The following is a 21,513-nucleotide window of genomic DNA, read 5'->3' as shown; positions in this document are numbered from 1 at the left end:
AAAGCCATAATCCTAGTTTAGAAATCGCATACTGTAATTATAAAAGCTAATGCGCCTTCAAGTTGAATGCAGTCTATTCAAATCCCGCAGACAAGTTTCTACGGGCTCTTAATGGAAATATCGCCTCCACCAACCTCATTTATCCAAACCCTTAATGCAGATCCGAAATACTTTATCTTGATATTTATAAACTAGAGTCAATAGTACAAGATTCATTCGAAGTTACTAAACTAATGTATTATAATTATTGCGTGTTATTGGCTGTTGACAGAACTCTCCGAAGAAGTTCATCAGTGGCTTTATACATTTTCACCATGCATCACAATTTGTACGTTCATTTTGTTTTGATGGCCACACTTCTGTTTTTGTTGGATAGCCAATTATGATATTTGGTATGGACTTCACCAATTTGTTAGATATGGTTGTGGATCTGAACGCGATACATTTTAATTGCAATTTTTGATAGAACGGAAGGTTAATTTTCTTGACCTTATTTTGGACTTGTTCCTGTATTTATCCTTTTTTTAGCTCTTTAAGCTCCAATCGTTATATTATAAATGATAAAGTGTGTGTATATATGTAGGTGGAATAATGAAATCATTTGTATATGTGGTAAAAAAAAACCCAGACTACATCACAATATTCTATATTTTTAACAGACTTAAATACAATCTTGTTTAACATTCAAATGGTTTCGTTCGGTACATAAAGCACATCACACATCGGACTATAACAATAAATACATTTTCTAACACTGGAATTACTCACTACCTTTAATATATTGGCGATGATAAAATTCTTTTTTTAATAAATACGTTTAAACGATGACACAAAATGACGAGAATGCATGCGTGATATCAACAACGAGGAACTATGAGTTAATGTAAGAATGAAAAATTACGAAATATCTAAATAGCCAATTCAAAAACGTTTAAAACAATAAAGTTAAAACTTTACCTTGCCCTGTTTAGGAGAAAATAACAAATGAGTAATCAAAACTCATCTATACAAACATACACACGAACGATCGCAGTTCATTACAGAAAAAAAAATTATAGTTTAAAAAAATCATTAAACATTCTAATATCGAGGAGGATAATTTTAAGTTGTTACAATACAATTAATATCACTGACAATAGACTAATGTACACGTGAATATTGACTATCATAATAAAATTGTAAATACATGATTAAAAGTGAAATGGTAACTTTGGAAACTAAATGGAAAAACAAGCGCTACAACATTTAGTGCAATTGCTAATGACTGTTAATTTTTTTTCATTGCTGGTTATTCATATATTATTAAAATTAAAAACCACCTTTGCGTTAAACAATAACCAATAAACTGATGTATATTTTCGAATAATTAATACAACGAATACTTAATGGAAAACATAAAAACACTTTTGCGTTTTTTAGCGCGTGTCTCAAAAAGTGTTCATAACACTAATAAAATAGACCTAGAGGCGAATGATCTTATGAATCGAATATGTTAAACAACAGGCGATCTAAGTAAGAGGTTCATTAATCATCAAGCCTTAGGAACGTCCCACAGAGACAACAGAACCCTGTTCCCTTAAAGAGTGCCGTATAGACTTATTATTGGGTAAGAGATGGATAATAAATATTAAAAAAAAAATTACAAGGATCTGATTGATATACAGAAGGTCGCTTATCAGTCAAGGTTCCTATCAAACTGTCAATTTTCAAAATATATAATGAAGATTAAGCTTATTTTTCAATAATCTGCGGCAATTAGTCGCATACAATTTATGTATTCTTTATACGCCACACATACACGCAGTGGCGTGCACAGAGGGTATGCACAGGGTATGCAGATGATATAAAATTAAGAAAATCTCCAGTAAGAGTTAAAAAAAACTTAAGGATAGGCATTGTAACAGTTATAAAAAGCCTACCCTTAAGTGTTTGTTACTCGTATTGGGGATTTTCTTGATTTTATATAATCTGCATACACTGCATACCCTCTATGCACGCCATGTGCAGGTGCAATTGGGTATACGCTAATATAAGTATTAGTTTCTGACTAAATTATAGGTCAAAATGATCCTCTTTGTCATAGTAAGAAAAGGTGTAATTTACCTTGTGTGCATTTTTCATTTCTATCACATATTCGAAGAATAGCATCAAGCCTCAAGGTCATTAACACACATTTGCTCCGATATTCTCCGCTTTGGCTCAGATTTTTGGTATTTTAAAATACAAAACTTAAGAAGTAATACAAAGCCGGATTGTCATGAGAGCGGGATGCGGGGAGCCGCAGAAAATATAACCGGCGCGGAAGCAAATGTATGTAAAGTTTATTTTTATTAATAAGTAAAAATGCCTATGCACAAATTCACCTAAAGTCTATTTTTTGTTACTTTTCTTATAATGTTAACAATCTTTTTGTTCTTTTCATTTTAAGAAATAATATAAACTGAAAGAAAGATTTGTTTTTATTTATTTTACCGCAATAAATTTATATTTTTAACACATACTTCACTTCACACTTAAAAGATTACGAAAAGATTGTTTCCATTATAATACAAGTTAAAAACAATGGAGTGTAGATACACGAGTATGTATGTACAGAGCTCTAAGCTCTAATTCACTAATTCACAGACTAGAGTCTTCTTGTTCGGTTGACCATCACCACATGTGGGTCTCGCGAATTTCGCTTATAATTTGTCCGGCGCGCTGTAGAGCCTGCAAACAAATATGGGTATGAGTTGATGTTTTCTTCAGCAATAAAGTAAACAATGTCAAACGCCTCTGAAGGCAAAGACCTTTTTTACAGTAATAGACGCAGTAATGGCCCACCTGATGGTGAGCGGAAACCTATCGCCTGTAAACATAGGCGCTCTTCGCAGGGCATGCAAGAGGCACGTCTTGCAAAGTGCCGCCCTGAGTTCATTAACCGAAGGCGTAGGTGTTAATAATAATCTATATACATAAAAATGTTATGTTGGTTTGTGTACGCTTCAAAAACTCAAAAAGTTCTGCACCGCTCAAAATTTTAGCACGATATATAATATATAATAATATATTTAAATGTAATATATAAATATATATATATTACATATAAATATATTAAATATAAAATATATAACATAAATACCTAGATATAAATATACATAGATAACATCCTCAATTTATATGAAATACATAAATAAGTAAAATTACACACTTAAGATGATCCGCTTCAGCGAGGTTCGGCTGATAGAGACAAATAATGATCCTTCACTAGTTTCTTGAAGGTCCCAATCGACTGTACCTCACGGATATCTAACGGCAGGGCGTTCCATATTTTAATAGCCTGAACCGTAAATGATATATATGTATATTATAAGTATTTATGTTTATTATTCATAAAAATATTCAGCAGTCATCTTAGTACGCATAACACAAGCTGCGCTTACATTGGTGCTAGATGGCGATGTGTGTATTGTTATTGTCTTACTACATTTAATAACTCCAAACTGCTCCACATTGGTATCTAAATGTAACTGGTGCGAGTCGCTAGTACTACATAAATAGCAATAAATTTGAAAATTATATACTTCATATACGATACCTTAAGCATATCAGCGGCTTCCTTCCTCCGCTGCGCGATATGTTCGGACTCGTTGAGGAGGCTGTCGGCCTGGTCCGACTTGTATAGGTGCGTGACCAGCTCCGACTGCAGGTTGTCCTTGACATAGTTCACTAGGAAGTGCATCACAGCCTTCGGTACAGTGTCTTTGATCGACTTACGTACGATGTAGAAGTACGATTTTATCAGACGCTCTGTAAACAAAAATTTGACTTGGGACTTAAGGGTTACGACATGATGGTCCTAACGCTGTCCGTGAATATTCGATGGAATTTAAATTATTATTGTCAAGAACAAATAACATAAATAAAAAAGAAGTTGAAAATTACAAATTAAATTGCCTCATTGAAGCAACGGGGGTTTTTTTTTGTTGTTCTTAATAGTGATCATACTACGTACATTCTATTGACCTATCTTGTCTTTTAATGTGAACAATCTTTTTATTACTTTCAGTTTAGTAACATATATGCATGAAGAAAATCTTATTCGATTGTGTTCTATTCTGTTTATTTCATTTATATTATCGCACTTGTTTCTTTTTATATTTTTAAAACAGACTACACTAAAAAGTAATGAAAAGATTGCTTACAATATAAGACAAGTTAGTGTAGTGTGCCTAGTCTAATAAATTAAAATAATTTTTTGCATGTGCATGTTTGGCAGTGAAGTGCTCGTAATTAATGAGAAGAAAAACATTGAGATTTTAAATGTAGCTAAATTCACAAATTGTAATTAAGATTCTTATTAAATATTTATATGGAATACCTATTAATAAGATAATATATTTAGTTTCGTGTTTAAAGCATTTACACTGTGTTTACGCGCAAAATCTTATCCAAAACGCTTCCCAAATTAAACTTTTCATCCGAATCATTTTTTTCAATGTGTCAGTAGGTTTTTTTACTGAAATAATCTGTCCCAATGTCTGAAAATGAAATTGTCTTAGAAGCACGAGTACACTATATCGTAAGGTGGCAAAGTTCGAATGACCTTGACACGTCTTTTCACCTAACAAAACAGTGGAGGGACGGATCGGAAATAATTCGTTTGATCTGTCCACTCGAGCAGCCGGGGGGGCAGATCGAACTTTTTATTCCTCTCCGTCTGTCTGAGGGTACAGAATAAAATATTTCTGTTGTAGTCGATTCCTTTCACAGCGGTAATTCACATTTCGTTATAGGAAAATTAGTTCCGTGCGAATCTTTCAGCAGTGAGTGATCAACAATAAGCGGAAAGCACATAAGCAATTTAGATGGAAGGTGGTCGGAAACCTATCTGTGAAGAGAATGGTTATTGAGTAAGCATTTGCAACGCTACTATCGGTAGTCTCACCCACTAAGTCACCCATATGGTTCAAATGCATCATGCGGATGCCTTCAATGGTCTTTGTGTTAGAATTTTGGATTGTAGTGTCGCTCCGTCCACCTAGCATCACAAGAGAAAACTAGTAAAATGCCTATATCTATATCAGGCTAAAAGTAAATCATCGGCCAACTAATACTTGATACAACATCACTTATAGCTTCTCATACTCGAGATGTGTTCATACTCCCATATACAATCGCTATATAAAATTGACAGTGCCACCATTACATAAAAACAACCTTTTTGCGTCACTATTACACCTTAATTTACTAAAACAAAATATTACGCGCTTAATTCCAGAATGCCTACTGTAAGATTTTCTACCTACTTTCTATTCGATCGCGTGAAAGTTAACTACGATTTGCGCCATCTAGTTAAAATTCTGGAAAACAATATTGTTACAAGATGGCGCTTTTTTGATTTCATACAAATAGTAGTTAACTTTTACGTGATCGAATAATTAGAAAATTTCACACAAAGCACTCATTTGAGGCCAATTTTCTGCGCCTTAATTGAGAATAACGCATTGCGAAGCTTTATGCAGAAAATGCGCACTTAACCACAATTTTATCATGCCATAAAGTATACCTCGCATCGTCGATGTTGTACCAAAGTACTAATAATTGATCGGTGATAAAGTTGAAGCATTATTGTCATTTTAGTTCCATAGAAATAAAAATAAATACTGTATTAGAATGGAAAGTTAAAAAAATAATGAAAAGAGGCAGAAACTCTGTATTCATTTTCACTTGATATTTTGAAATATGTCAATTAGTCAATAAAATTTCATTTATTTTATTGCCATCGCTTCTCAGATTTACACACACAAATACATTGGCCACAAACAAAAGTGTAACATTTCGTAACATGGAACATCTATGGTTAATGCGATTTAATTCAAAAGTTTTCTCACCAATAACGTCACAGTCGTGTTGTTCTTTGTCGGAGAGCTTCCTGGAGGTCTGGCTCGGCACCTCAGGTAGCAAGTTTACAGGTTTCTGTGGAGTCATCGCTTTGTTTTCTGGACTGCCATTCACCTATTTGTATGCTAACTTTGTATATCAAGATCGGAGTGTTTAACGTAAGAACATGCAAACTCAAATACATAACATTATTTCAGCAACAGCAGTATGGAGTTAGTAGAAATATGAGGGATCAGTTTATAAAAATGGATAAAAGTTTAGTAAAAGCTTACCTATTAATATTTTTAATGTTACCATAATGATGCCCATTTCCTTAAAATCGTAATCTATTGTAGCCATACTAATCTATATAAAAGCATAAGTGCGTCTGTGACTCAGCTACTGAGGCGATCTTAATGAAGGAGGATCTTAGGGGCGTTTTTCACTCGTCACATTAAAAAATAATTTCGATTACCGACTAATTTAAAACTCATTTGTATAATTTAAGATTGGTATATATTTAAATATTCAATTATATTTATGTGATAAATAATAGCAAGCACTTAACTCGCCCAAAAAAGTGATACACATATTTTGTAAATTTTTGTAGTTTTTTAAATTTTTAACGTTCTCAAAAGCAAGCGCTCTTTGAACTTCATTTCTACGACTACTTCGAATACCACTCTTAATTAACTTTTAAGTACCTTATATAAGTATTAGTTTATTTTGTTTTACTAAGCGCGTCAATCCTGTACGGAATTAATATACTTTGCACGTATCCCCATGCGCATGAACATTTTAGCCGTGATATAATCTCGTTTTGTCCGTGTCCAAAGAGCATTAATAAATTTAATAGCTGCTAATTGGGTTGCTCATGTCATACCTGAGGTGTCATAGGAGAGTCATTAGGATGAGGCGGTGATCTGTCCTGACCGTCGGTGATAGCTGGGACATGCTGAAACATCACAATACCATGTCTCTGTCATGTGACTGCGTTACTTATAACCAAGGCTTAGAACACGTTTCGGTCAGTAAACCTGGTATTTCAACTGTTTCGGTTAACTTATTTAACCGGTTAAATTAACAGAAAGTTTATCGAGCTCATAATTTGTATCTCTTTTTGTGTTTTTTCACGCCCATTGCAAAAGATGAGTAAAACTAGCATAAAAAATCAAACAATACGTTAAAAGTAGTGGAATACTGTGAAAGTATCCAGTTACTTCTTAAATTTTCGGTTTTTTTTAATCATCCTACACCGGTTTATTAAGGTTAATTCAACATTATGAAGTATTTCGTTGAGAAAACTTTAAATGAATTAACCGGTTAAACAAAGAACCGGTTACTTACCAAAATTTAATACTAAATTAAAACCGGTTCAGAGCCCTTCTTTTAATAAGCCATGCATTTTTTAAACTGATTGATCAGTAATGATATGTCGATATATTGTATCTGATGGGGGTATTGAATGTTTTTCTACCTTAAAGCTCTACTGAAGTTGCAATATTTATTACTCACGATCTAATGTGTAAACAATAAATTTATTAATTTTACAGAATTAAATTCCTTTAAATCGAACATTTTGAGAAATGGCGTTGTTTAAAGATAGCAAACATAAACAACCTTGTGTCAAATAAAACACGGATTACCGATCTTGTTATCTTTCCTGTTTTGCTTATTTATGCGTTTATTATAATTATAATCGCATTATTTAATAGTAATAGGGGGAGGGCAATTAATCTAAGCGAACCTAGTCACACATCTCTCGATCCAAATTTTAGTACGTTTCTGAACGAAAATCAGCTTGAGTATATATTATAAAAAATAAAAATGGATGCTTTCAAGTGGAAGTTTAGATGTGGAGACTAGCCGCGCGTTCGTTGCAAGTGACTAAGGATCTATCCTATTTCAACTCTTCACTATTATGAACTTTTTGTACACTGGCTATATCGCACAGAACTGAGTTATGTTTTAAGATAATATTGCAAATTTTCTATATAAATCGGTACGTATCTACACCATTTTAGAACTGCAACATTAGCTTTATCCGATTTTCACATAAAACACACTTTGGTTTTATAAAAAAACTTCACAACACAATTGACAAAGTTTACCAGTACCAAGTTTGAAAATTCATACTTTCCCATCCACTATTTTTAGTACAATTCCTTACCCCGTGCAACTGATGAAAAGTGAATTTTTTTAAAGGATTTTCAAGCTACATTAATATTGCAACTACAGCTACGGCTTGTCGAAAGAGAGCCCATATGTTTCAAAGCTATGGCATGACGTTTTAAAAATGCTCTATGGAACAATGAAATGCTATTTAGTATGAAGTAAGCTCACGATAGGTTACCTGACCGCGATCCAGTACCTTTGCCAAGAATACCAGTATGGACCCTCTTTCACCCATTTGGCGAAGGAATAGCTACAAACAATTCGCAACAGTAAGAATAGTTGGAAATTAAGTCTTGTGGCACGCTTCGGGCGGGGCTCTAACCCTATGACAAAAACGTGCCGATATTTATCGTTCCGACACGATTTCGTGTAGAAACTAAATCAGGGTAAAATAAAACCGGCCAAGTGCGAGTCGAACTCGCGCACAAAAGTTTCCGTGAAAACGGAAAAAATAATCATGCCTGTTGTATGGGAGCACCCATACATATTTATTTTCATTTTATTCTGTTTATTTAGTCTCTAACCATCACAGTTCACGAGATAGAGCCTGGTGACAGGTGGACAGACAGACAGACGGAAGGATAGCAGTCTTAGTAATTGGGCACAGTTTTACCCTTTTGGGTAAGGAACACTAAAAACTACCATACCCATTCTAGATTAGCAGTTCGATCTTAGATTACGTGCTTGCCACCAACCTGGTATGAGGGTTATATGCAGAATCGTTAGTTGTTTTCGATTATCGAAACCCTATACCATAAAGGTAAAATTGATCTATGTTATTTTATAGTGGTATGTTTGGATCAAACCATTACAGGCAAAATTTTAACACGCAAGGACATATATATATAGAAGTTTGACTACATTGGGTTAAACCGTACGATAAGTTAGTTTATAATATATTTAAGTTGATAATATATTTCCTCTTACCCACCCTGTTAGTATCAGTTAGCACAACTCCATATCCTATCATAGAGGTTAATCAATATATACAACGTGTAAACGTATTACGAAATAATGTCCATACAAACGAATTCATTACATTTTAAGGGTTTACTTATGACAACCTTATTGAAGATAAAAGACCGACAAGCGTCGCGTAGTGTAGGTACTATACCTACACTACGCGACGGGTATCTAATAAAGTGGCAGGAGTCACATGACTTCAATTTTTGCATGTGATTTTAGGGCTGTATCTGATTTCTTTAAGAATAAACAGTGGTTTACTCAAAAACTATTAGGTTTTCGCTTTCAAAGATAAGTCTCAGAGACAGTACATAATATACCTCTTAAGCATGTGAAGTATTATTTCGAGTCTATATACACGATGAATATTTGAAAACTGAGGATACCCGCTAGCATAGAGGACTGTATTTCTTACTAATGACTTTCGTTGGCCATGTCCCAAAAGGAACCAAAAAAAACTTAGAACCTATTTAGAGCTTCATTGCATAACGCCGTTCAAAAAGCTTACTAATGAAATATGGGAGAAACCAAAATAAAGCTTTTTGCATAATACCATCCAATTATTAGGTGAACTAAGCTCTACTTACCCATCCTGTTAGTAGTTGTTAGCACAACTGCTTACCCCATGCTAGATTAAAAGCGATATATACTTTGAAAATTGAGGATACCGGCGTGGGTGTCGAGCGAGGGTTCTTCTGTCTGTACATTCGGTCGTGCTCCTCTACGAGCCCGTCACTCGTCAGTAACGCCGAAACGAGGGCGGCTTCGCGGTGGAAGTCCGGGTGTTTCGTGTTTATGTACGCTAGCTCGATGGCCACTAGGTTTTCAACCTGTTAATAACAATAAAACACAATTTATTACCTAATTTTAAATTGAAATTTGAGATTAATTGACTTAAGGCGTGTCTAACCCGTGTCGGGACGCAAACTTTTCTAGGACTTTTCTAGTTGCCCGAGTTATTACAAATCGTGTAGTTTTTTGGACAACACTGGAGACGGAAAGATCTAACCAGGATGTCGTATAGTAGTTTTATTTTGGGATTATAAAGAACAGAGTCGTGTAAAGCGTATTTTTAATCCTACTTTCCCACTAATATTATAAATGTAAAAGAGTGGATGTTTGTTACACAATCACACAAAAACGGCTGAACGGATTTGGATAAAATTTGGCATGCATGTAGCCTTTCACATGGAAAAGAACAAAGGCTACCTTCTATCCCGATTCCTTAAGAAGTTCCCGAGGGAAAATTGAAAGTTGTTTTCGAAGTAAGCCGCGGGCAGACAGTTCTGAAATTTTTTATGCATGGAAAAGGACATTTACTCGAGCGAAGCTTTAGACCCATTTCTGTAGTGCACGCCGACGAAGTCGCGGGTAGAAGCTTGTTGTAATATAAAGTACTTTACATGACTTTACGATATATGATACCAGGATTGCATAACAAATGTGAAGTATCTCACCATGGCATTGGTAGCAGGCAAACGAGTACGCAGTAGTAGCGTGACCACGTCCACGATACGTTGATGCAGCCGAGGAAAGCGCTGCATCTCCTGTTGTACCTCCGTACCGCAGTGCTGTACTATACGCTGCATCTCTTCGTGGACCTATAAACAATTAGTAGTAAGTTAAACAATTAGTAAAACAATTAGTTAAGTATTAAGACACAGATAGACATAAAGACTCGAAATACCATCCTTGTAACATAGTAAAACAATAAAACCCTAGTTTATTGTTTATTGTTATTAGGTACACAAAACAGGTAATAACTAAAATTAGATCTGAATATAACTAATAACAAGTTTTGTTCTAAGCTACAACCCAAAGTATGTGTACACAACACGGAATTAAATTAAACAAAAGTAAAGATAAGATTAAAGTTGAAACAAAAAAGGAACACTTAAAAAATAATATATATATAATTTCCCTAAAGATTAGTTTCCCTAGTAACAGTTATTATTATGGTCTGTGTGGTGTTTGTAAAACAATAATTAAAGGTTTAAATTATTGTTTTTCTAGGTTTATATTTTGGTTTACTATATATTATTTAATACTAAGTTTACATTTTTATTTAATTTTGTTACCTTAATTTTCTGACATTTATATAAAATGGAAAAATAATTTTATAATTAATGTGTTATTAATAATAAATTATATTTTGCATACCAAAGAATGGCAGATTGTAGCACGGAACATGTAATGTTTTATTATAAGATTACATTTGTTAACGTGCAATCACGCAAATAGAGATTTGAATTTAAATTTGATAATTACAGCGCCCCTTAATAGGTCACAGGATAAAACCCATCCAGAATTGATACATACATAAAGCAAATCTGTATTATTATAGGTTAACCGTCCAGGAAATTTAATGAAAACAATTTGAAATCTATACTTATAATAAAGCTGAAGAATTTTGTTTGTTTGATAGAACACACTCACTGTAACTGCCATTTAATTGGTCCTATTCTTGAGATAGGCTATTTAACATCTCGCTACGACCCTTAGGGGAAAGCAACGGGCGCGCTATTCAAGATGGTGGTTCGTTTAATGTAAGTTTTATATCGGTCAAATTGCTTCTCAGCCGACGTACTAGTAAAATTGAAAACGAGATTTCAAAAGACAATGCAAAACATGTTTTTATTTATCGATAAAGATAAAACATGTCTTTATTTTCCCATCCTAAACCCTGTAACGTAATTAATAGATGATTCAGAATATGGCAAGTAGTCTCTTACCAATTCCACACAGCGCAATGAGGGGTCTTCCAGTCTTCTGACCTGGCGTTTGACCAACAGTTCAAATGAGACTTCTGGCACGAACAGCGCTGGTCTTGGACCGGTAGCGTTTCTTATTGCAGTCAGAATATCCATGCGTGTTAAACCTGCACAGTTATGTCATATTTAATAATCATATTTTGGTATGTCATTTTGTTCTGGCTGGCTAACCTCCGAAGCGGTAGACCTATTTTGTCGGGACTTTTATTGACAGATTACTGATTTTATGGAGTAACTAAGACTGCTTTTATTATTGAAAAAGAATGAGGGTTTCGCGTGGAAAAATAAAATGAAATTCCCATTAGAATGTGGAAGCATACTGATAAACTATTTAACATTACGTTTCGACCCTTAAAAACAGAGTAAAAAAATCAACTTCAAAAAAGTTAAAGAAGTTGTGGGCGGAAGACGTCGCCAGAATCGCTACTTAAATATCATAATAAACGTCTTCAAAGTGCTCTGCACTTTTATTGCTCGTACGAGTATGGCGCAGGAGCAACTAACTTTTCTAACATTTTTTACATGAGTTTCACAAATCAAACAAAATCATAAAGAAGCAATGACCTAAAACGGTTTCACTACTACGAAAGAAAATTATGTAAATATGCGAAACAATAAAACAATAGGAAAGCCCAAACTAAAAGTATTCAATTGTCACAGCTTATTGGTGATTTGAAAAGAAGATAAATTTACTGACCTACTAAAGGATGTATAGAGTCCAGTGTGCGTCCGAAAGTTTCGTGGAAGATATAGCATATTCTAGCACCGCCACATAGCTCAGTAGTCTCAATATTTCTTGCTGTGCCTTCTATTGTAGAGCAGTACGCACTGGCGAACTTCGTTATGATTTGCAAGAGGGTCTGAGACTTGTCAGATACATCCTCACCATACGAATTGAGCAATGATTGGAACTGTGATATCATCACGTTAACGCGTACCTGGAATTAAACTTTAACATTATTCCCTAGTGTCGTTAGTGTAGTTAACGTCGTAATAGTTAAGATATTTCATTTCGCTCTTTCATGCTCTTTCATTTAAAAGGTGAAGTGAGACAAACACTTCATACCTATTTTGAAGCCTAGTTTATTATTAAGAAAGGCCGGAGTTACTAGTCGCGAATGACAATGAAGACATGTTTATATATAAATTTAAAATTAAATAAATCTGTTTCTCCTTTTTTTATTTATTATTTGCTCGCAATGTAGAGATAAGTAATATAAATTATCTCTCTCTCTGCTGAAATAGAAATTAACGGTTTCGATTATGTTTTTTCTTATTCAGGACGATTATTTATTTATTACTTAATTTTGACAGATGTCCAGTAGGGATGGGGTAGTGCATAATCTTTATTGAACCTTATGATTATCGATTACTATTTTTATAAATCTTAGTAACTGGGTCAGTCCATACACTAATACTAATAAAGATACATAAACATGAAATAAAATGTCCAAAATATTACATATTATGTTTTACCAAAATACAACTTTTTTGTTAACGATGAGATTAACACGCTTCCAGTAGAAATAATAACTTGGAATAACTGTCAAAATTTATGCATCCGCACATACAAAGCTCTCAGTGATAATTTTTTAGGTGGCTACATAGAATGGCTTTTCGTTAATTAAAAACATTGACAGTGTCACTTAGTTTAACTAACCTACCTTTAGTTCCGGTAGACAGTCTCTTATATGGTGCATAAGAAGCCGGTTTAGGGTCTTCGCCAAGTACGGCGTGCCGTTACGTGAAGCTATCGTTGGATACTTCCTTTGGAGGTATGTAGCTTCATCTTTTAAGGCATCCTATAAGGAAACATTTATTTTATTTAAAACTGTATTTGATTAACTCGTGCTATATTTATTGTGTTTGTAGATACACGTCTTTTACTATTTTTGGATGTGAAAATGTCTTAAGATTTATTGATATTCGTAAGAGAACACATATAGGGCATAATGTAACATTGCTCCATAACTGTTTACTGACACTGCAATAGTACAATACTAATATCCACAGATATCCATTGATATACGTATATGTAATAATGTAACGTGTGTGTTTAATTTATTATTTAAAAAATATAAATGCTAAAACTGATCAGGTTTCTGAAATTATCAAGAGTGTTTGTTACTGGGGTAATTGAACACCTATATATAAATGTTTGTGTGATGAGCATTAAGTGTTTTTCAGTGTCTGGGTGTTTATATGTATTTTCTAAGTATTTATGTATATATAATTCATAAAAATATTCATCAGTCATCTTAGTACCCATAACACAAGCTACGCTTACTTTGGGGCTAGGTGGCGATGTGTGTATTGTCGTAGTATATTTATTTATTTATTTATTTATATATATATATATATCTTGTTTTCATAATATTACTTTCAAGGTAATATAATATTAAAAGAATATGCACCTTTCACATTATTCACTTTAGTAGATACATTACATTACATACTATAATGGATTTCATTGCATTTCGTATTCGCCCTAGAAACAGATACAATAACACTGGAAATACAATAATGACAGTAGATATCCTTATTTTATTACCGTTATTGTTTTTCTATCGATGATGTCTTGCTGCGATCGATTTACGACACCAATGATTCCCAGTTTGACAGGAATCACTCGTCCGCACAGGATGTCGATCGCGTCGGTTCCTGAAATATAGTTATTTGTACCTAAATCACTATTGCTCGCGCCACTTCTTCCTCTTCTTTTTGGCCTTATTTGATGTTTTGAGTTCGGCGCAACATGTCTTCTTTACACTTGAAGACCGACTAGTTCTTGTTTAGTTATGGTATATAATTGTTTTACGCGGAGAATATTGCGCTTTTTTCAGCGCCAATACACCCCAGGGCCGTGTTTCTCTATTAAATCTAATCGCAAATCCATATGAACCGTAATGTGATGTGTGATTCAGACAGAAAAAGGTCACAAGAGTCTAAGCTGATAGTTTTTGGGAATTAAATGTTCAAATTGGAAATGGTATATGCACGAACATCGCGGAGTGCCGATTTCAGCCCGGCTAGCAAGATAGCGCAATCTGTTCATTTATAAAAAGGTGTCAATATTTTTGCGTAACGAAATATAATCCTTGATTTCAGTTACACAGAGAATTATAGTAGAGCCCTAACAGGCGCGCTCGCGATAATTATTTCTACCATATTCTCGTCCTATTTCAATGAGATAAGACGAAAAAATGTGTAGACATAGTTATCGGATCTAAGCCTTAAATGTGATACTTTTAAATCTATTTAACGCACAGCGCATAAGTGTACCATATCAAAGCGCGTAGCGCTCTTTTATATATATATAACGTACAACTCATTCTCTTTTATATTTCCTGTATTTTATCTCGGGCAATAAAAACCGAATAGCTAAATAATAAATGGATAAAAGCTGAACAGATTCTAGTCATACAATGATTTTTTTTAAATGTTTGGTATACCTTCCTGCATTAATATGGTTTTGCTATCTAATCTTATGTGACGTGTTACTTTTTCGGTATTATTCATTGAGCAATAAATATTTGAAAAAAGTTTATTTATTTGTTAATAATAATTGCACTTGACTTTACTCAGAACTGCATGTAGCGTTATACCAAAAGGAGCTATTCCAGCAATAATGTGTTACGATAGTTAGAAATGTGAGACAGCAAAGGTATGATCTGTGAAACAATACATCCTGCAACAATCAGAACGAAAAGTTTCTTGGATGGAATATCCACACATCCCTTGTTATTTTTTCTCCCACATATCTGACGACAAGACTGCTAGTTAAACCTGATGTAAATGATTTATTCATGATTTATTCGTTAATGCTAGATTCGATTTGTTTTTTTTTAAATAATAAAATAAGTTTATCAATTATGTTACAGTAAAACTAAACTAAATACTGTCCAAGTCATGCCCGCACGGAATGGTTTTAAATTAAGTTTAATCCGAAAATAGTTGTGGATATTGCTTGTGTTGATTTAAGAACCACGATACATAATCAATGATTTAATAGTGATTTCAAATTTTGGCACTGTTATTAATGAATAAAATTTAATCTAGTGCCAAAGAATGATCATTGTATAACTAAACACATGTAAAGGTCGCACATAACAGTATGACAACTTGATATTGATCTATCTATCTTTAGTAATAGCTACAGGAAGAGCCACTTGACGAAAAGTTATGTATACATTTTACAATCGGGATCTAAATCATGTATTACGTACCCACATAAAACTTCAATGAAACAATTTAAATTTTTTATTAAATACTAGCTGTGCACTCATTTATACTTCTTGTACTCCCATTTCCATTGAAACTTAGGTATGAAAAGTACTTATATAAAAAAAAACACTCTTATAAAGAAATGCAATGTGAAAAAAATTGCTTAAATATTAAGATAAAGTACTGTTCGAGTAAACACACACAGAAGCTGATTTTTTTATTACACATTAATAAACATGTTTTTTAATTCTGGAAGTTGTCGCTGAAGATTATATGAAAAGGGTATCGCCATACGGTAATGACAACTGTTTGTCTTAAAAAGGCTCACCTGCGTCCATGAGATCAAGTTTTGTAACCACAGCCAATGTTCTCCTACCATCAGGGTCCACCTCCTTAGCCATTTTGATGGCTTCACTTGTTGCCATGTCTGTGTTAGCGGCGGTGACCGCCAGTATTATTGAATTAGGGTTGGCGATATATTTGATAATAAGATTCCTAATTTGATTTTCTATGTCTTCGGGTTGATCACCTATGGGCACCTGCAAAAGTCAGTTTCTTATTATGACACAATTTTTTTTAAAAAAGGTAATGGAGTTCATCATATCGACCCATTAACAGCCCACTGCAGGACACGGGTCTCCTCCTACAATGAGAAGGGGTTAATTGGACAGGTATAGAAACAGGAACTCTTAGGCATGCAAGTTTCCTCACGATGTTTTCCTTCACCGTCAAAGCAAGTGATATTTCTAATTACTTAAACGCACATAACTTAGAAAAGTTAGAGGTGCGTGAGTCGTAATAAAAATAATGCGTAGTTTACAGACAAATTAGTATTTTATGAGAAACTACAACCTAGATGGCTGTTATGACCATTTTTTTTTTTATTTACAGAGCACTTAGTTACCTATCAAATCATTTGTGAAATTCCACAGAATCAGGGCATATTACCTTTGTTATTCCAGGCAAATCTACAAGTGTCAAATTGACAACTTTGGTTGAAAAAATCTTCAGATTTATCGCCTCGGGGCATATACCCTTGTTGCTGCCGGCCATGCGATCTGTTTCCCTTTCTATTTCTAGTCGAATTTCGTCGAAGTTTGAATAGATCCTTTCCTTTGTATGCAGAAATTTGGCCCATTCTTCTAAATTTACAGTTCCTAAAACAAAAGAAAACAAAGTTGAAATATCTATACCCATTCAACAATAAGCTAAACATGGAAGGATGTTATTTGTTTAATTTTCCCTTTTTCCTCTTATGATAATAAATGAAAATGTATTCATAAGTAATTCGTTATACGGAAATATAACAGAGAATGAGCAGCAGCAACATATGTGCTACTACTAACACCTACTGGGCCCACCAACCAATCTGCCCAGCGTGGTGATTATGGGCAAACCGTCCTGTTGGGAGGGTGTAGTCCAGTAGGCTGTTATAGGTTATTGATGAAGCAATAATAAAAACAAGTAAAATATTTGTTTATAGTTAAACCAAATAGCATTACACACACATGACATTAATTTGTAATTAGAAGTCTCAATATACATTTTTGTACTAGTAACTTAATAGCCTAAACAATAAGTTTTGTTGCTATCAAAACAAAACCATTTCATTATAAACTACAGATAAATTGAATAATGACTATTTGTTTGATGGACATGGATAGAATATATAATGTCCATTGCAATGAAATACAAACCTTTGGGTATAATTGTTTGGGACAGTTGAACTAACGGATTCCATGATACACTTCCTGTTTCCTGGTTTCTATATACTGAAGTGATCAAAATAATATACTTATAGACAAATCAAAGTAATAATACAAAGTAGGTACTAAGGTTAAATCAACTATTTGTGATAGGACATGTTACTTATTGAGTGAGTCAAGCTATTTAAAACATGTTGTGGTTATATGTATGTGTATAATCAATTTACATTTCACAATTACTAGTAACACAAAGAAAAATACATTAGCTTAATTAAGAACACATAATTGAATGAGATCAATACTCTTATATATATATATCTTTATATATATATTTCTTGTATGTGTGTGTATGTCACTGAACTCCTCCTAAACGGCTAGACCGATTTGAGTGAATTTTTCGGTACGCGTTTGGGTGGCACCCTGGATGGCTTAGATTCACAAATCTGGGGTCAGCTAGTAACTTATAAGAATATCTATATAACATGAGAGATACAGCATTTTATTTCTCTAATAAATATTACCAAGTTTTGAGAATAATTGTGTTTTTATTGTTTTCACAAGCCTCATGGCTCAGTAGTAAGCGCTGTGTTTTTAAGGGTTCAAATACTGGCAAGGGCAATTTGAAAATTTATAATTTCTGAATTTTCTCTGGTTTGGCTAGTTATTTTAGTGTGGCTAGTTACCATCCTACCGACAAAGACTTTCCTCTAATCGATTTCTCCTATACCTATATATAACACCCTAACAGATTAGCCCGCTTCCATCTTAAACTGTATAATGGCTTACCACCAGGTGAAACTGCAGTCAAGGGCTGACTTGTACTAGAATAAAAAAAATTTCTATGTATTCTTAGTTTAGGAAAAAGAGAAGTGGCTAATCATCTGTATACAACAGCATTGTTTTCAGTATCAGTAACATTTGAAAAGTGATTTGAGTTGGACTGTGACCAAACACTGCACAACTACTCAGATGTTATGCCATGTTAATATCTCAAAACACAGATAGTAACAAACAAATAATATGAACAGATGCAGAGTATAGGCATTTTTGGAATGCACTTATAGAGTTAGAAGTGAGGAATGAACATTTTAGCAATAATTAACTAAGCATAATTAATGGAACATAAAGATACAAGCAATGATTATTACTATTGGAGGAATTAAATTATTAGCAAATAAAAACAATAATTAGTTCAAATCATCAACTCATCATTGTTAAAATAATGATTGTATTAACACAATACTGTGAGATCAGTTGCTTCAGTTACAAGAATGACAATGAAAATTGAATAATCAAGAGCTGCATAACAAAGGCTTGTATTTTATGAAAAAAAAACGTAAACATTGGTAATCACCTGTGAATCATCATTGTTACACAAAACTAGGTTAAGGTGTCATAATATATTGATTTTAAGTTCAATTTCAAGTATGTTATAAGACTTTGCAACAATAAAAAAACATACATAATTTAAATCAATTAGTTTGTGACTGTATTTTATTGAAATCCTGAGACATGGTCATAAGTATCAAGTATGATGTCTAGTAAAATTTAGGCACTATAAAGTTCAAAATATCATTTTTGTATTTTTGAAAATAAAATCTATGAAAATTATTAGAAAAAAAACAGGTTAGTATAAGAATTATGTCACCAATATCAGATAAAATTCTATAATAATCCTCAAATTATTGTAATAATTCACTATCAAGCAGTATATAAGATAATTTTTTGTCAATATACAGATAAAAAGCTAAGCATAATATTGAAATGAAACATGTGGATGATATTAGATACCTTCTTCAGCAGAGCGATGTTCTTTACTATCTTTTGGACTGTACACTAGTTGCAGGATGAGTGGGCGTCTTGTAACAATGCCTGGACCTCGAGGTAGGAAGGAACGCCCAACAAGGCTCTCTATTACAGAACTTTTGCCAGAACTCTGCAAAAATGTAAGATTTGCGCAACTTACTATAAATTATATAATAAATAAAATAACATTTTTATAAATATAAATTGCATATAAAAATATCTCACTAAAACACTCTCAGAAGGAGAGCCATAGCTTAGTGATTAAATGGAAAATTATAACATGCATTTTAAATTTATAAAATTGATATTTACTCAAAGTGTGGTTAATAACACTGTTAAAAATATAAAAATAGTATTTGTCAAAAATCCCACAGGAACCATCCTATTTAAATATCTTATGTTGATCTTCCAGGTACAGCAATTCCAACTACATGCAAAATTTTGATATAGATTGGTTAAGCTTTCCACAGGTAACTAAGGTTGTGTTTGTAAATTATAGCCCCACAGTACCTAGTTAACATATAGAGAATTCTTTGTGCTCCATGATGCAAATAAAATGAACAGATAAACAAATGAAGACACACACTTTTAAAAGTATAACATGCATGTGAAAGTTTGTTAAGATGTGTTGGTTCCTTAAGAAAAGTAAAGTTGCTCAGTGGATTGCAATGAAATGGGGTAAAAGGACAGAGCATGTCCTGAACTAGTACAAAGTATACTTTCAAGTTCCAAACTGAATGAATTCCTGAAAGATTTCTCGAAAGGCCAGAAACTGTATTCATCTTCAGTGGGAACAGTTGTATGTGAATGCTAGTATTCCTTAGGATGCTCCAATACAGAAAATTCGTTTTTTATATTTCTTAACCCTGTGTTATTTTGAATATTGCATTATCTGGTAGGCAATAAAAGAACTGCTATTTTCTATCATAACGAAAATTGCAAAATTTACAGAATTCTACAATGCAGCAAAAAATAATAACTTTCCGTCGGTACATTTTATATCACTTTTGCATATCAATCAACATTCAATTACCAGTGAATGGTCATTGACAGGGAAGTCCAACAGACCATAATGAGGACAAAGAATCTCGGTGACATCTTTACATAACCGTCACGATATTTTCGAACAAAAAATGGACTCCAGAGCGCTTTGAGGTTTTTCTAAACAAAAATAGCATGTCCAAGAGATATAAAAAATAAAATAACCTGAGTCCCAAGTACAACAATTTGAGGTAATTGGATGGCATCAGCTCCAACGGTGTTGAAAACGTCTTGAAGCTTATTTATAACTGGAATAAGCGCTTCCATAATTATTTTCACACTAATTAACGATAGAAAATTATCCTAGATAATCAGCACTGATTCACTTGTTATGACGACCGACGACTTTGAATCTAAATTAGAAATCATCAAAACATATAAACCGACCGGTAAAAGACGGCCATATTGATTTATGGCGAACAGACTATAAAGAATAAAGATGACAGGCAAATCTATCATAGATTATCATCTGCCATCTAACATCTATGGTCAGTGATGGGTAGTGGGTTGTGCACAGGCAACAGGATCCTAAACTCCACCAAGATCGGTGCACATTTTTATGTGTGCACTCAAGTGCCAATCCTACATTCTTTATATACCTACCCAAACTTTTTTATAAAAAAGAGTGTGTGTACTTATGTACACGCGTTAGAAGTTATACTTCTTTGGCGTATGGACAAAAAAATAACTAAAATGCAGCCCGGCTAGCATGGGCTAGAGACAATTATATCCCCGGGGAAAGGATATAAATTTATCTTCTCCCACAGCTTTATTGACTCTCAGAGCACTGGCGCACATGTGGATATAATACCCAAATACTATATGTGTATTAATAAACGGGGGTAAACTTCGCCTATTCCATGTTCCAGTGATTTAGCTGATGGGCACGTTAATTATATCCCTTGTCAGGGGATATAATCGGGGGATAAAAATTTTATCTCCCACCCGTGCTAGCCCTGCAGTAG

At 33.6% G+C, this 21,513-nt stretch overlaps 1 protein-coding gene across 5 annotated transcripts; it reads right to left on the bottom strand.

Annotated features, from left to right (window-relative positions):
• Window positions 1-2,472: 2,472 nt before the first annotated feature.
• LOC120623713 (dynamin-1-like protein) lies at window positions 2,473-20,967 on the bottom strand. 5 transcript variants are annotated; one of them, XM_039889895.1, is made up of 15 exons: window positions 20,714-20,967; window positions 19,493-19,637; window positions 16,944-17,152; window positions 16,324-16,534; window positions 14,323-14,432; window positions 13,436-13,573; window positions 12,469-12,709; window positions 11,733-11,878; window positions 10,458-10,601; window positions 9,651-9,830; window positions 8,216-8,287; window positions 6,746-6,817; window positions 5,874-5,997; window positions 3,578-3,789; window positions 2,473-2,709 (listed from the first exon to the last, which is right to left on the bottom strand). In XM_039889895.1, exons 1-15 carry the CDS (start codon window positions 20,813-20,815, stop codon window positions 2,653-2,655), a joined length of 2,163 nt encoding a protein of 720 aa, XP_039745829.1. In that variant the 5' UTR covers window positions 20,816-20,967; the 3' UTR covers window positions 2,473-2,652. The 5 variants fall into 5 exon arrangements, with proteins under 5 accessions (XP_039745829.1, XP_039745830.1, XP_039745831.1 ...); XM_039889896.1 differs by lacking the exon at window positions 8,216-8,287; XM_039889897.1 differs by lacking the exon at window positions 8,216-8,287 and having other exon boundaries at window positions 9,669-9,830.
• Between the last annotated feature and the right edge of the window lie 546 nt (window positions 20,968-21,513).

This window comes from Pararge aegeria, chromosome 5 (genome assembly GCF_905163445.1).
Source record: "Pararge aegeria chromosome 5, ilParAegt1.1, whole genome shotgun sequence".
Classification (NCBI taxonomy): Eukaryota; Metazoa; Arthropoda; class Insecta; order Lepidoptera; family Nymphalidae; genus Pararge; species Pararge aegeria.
The sequence above is the reverse complement of the archived record's forward strand: the minus strand, read 5'-3'. Positions and strand labels throughout refer to the sequence as shown.

Excerpts from the sequence above, each read along its gene's own strand:
- LOC120623713 (XM_039889895.1), bottom strand. The coding sequence starts at position 20,815 with ATGGAAGCGCTTATTCCAGTTATAAATAAGCTTCAAGACGTTTTCAAC. Across the intron at positions 17,153-19,492 it reads ACATCGCTCTGCTGAAGAAG|GAACTGTAAATTTAGAAGAA; the intron begins GTATCTAATATC and ends CTTTTGTTTTAG. Across the intron at positions 3,790-5,873 it reads ACACGACTGTGACGTTATTG|AGCGTCTGATAAAATCGTAC; the intron begins GTGAGAAAACTT and ends TTTTGTTTACAG.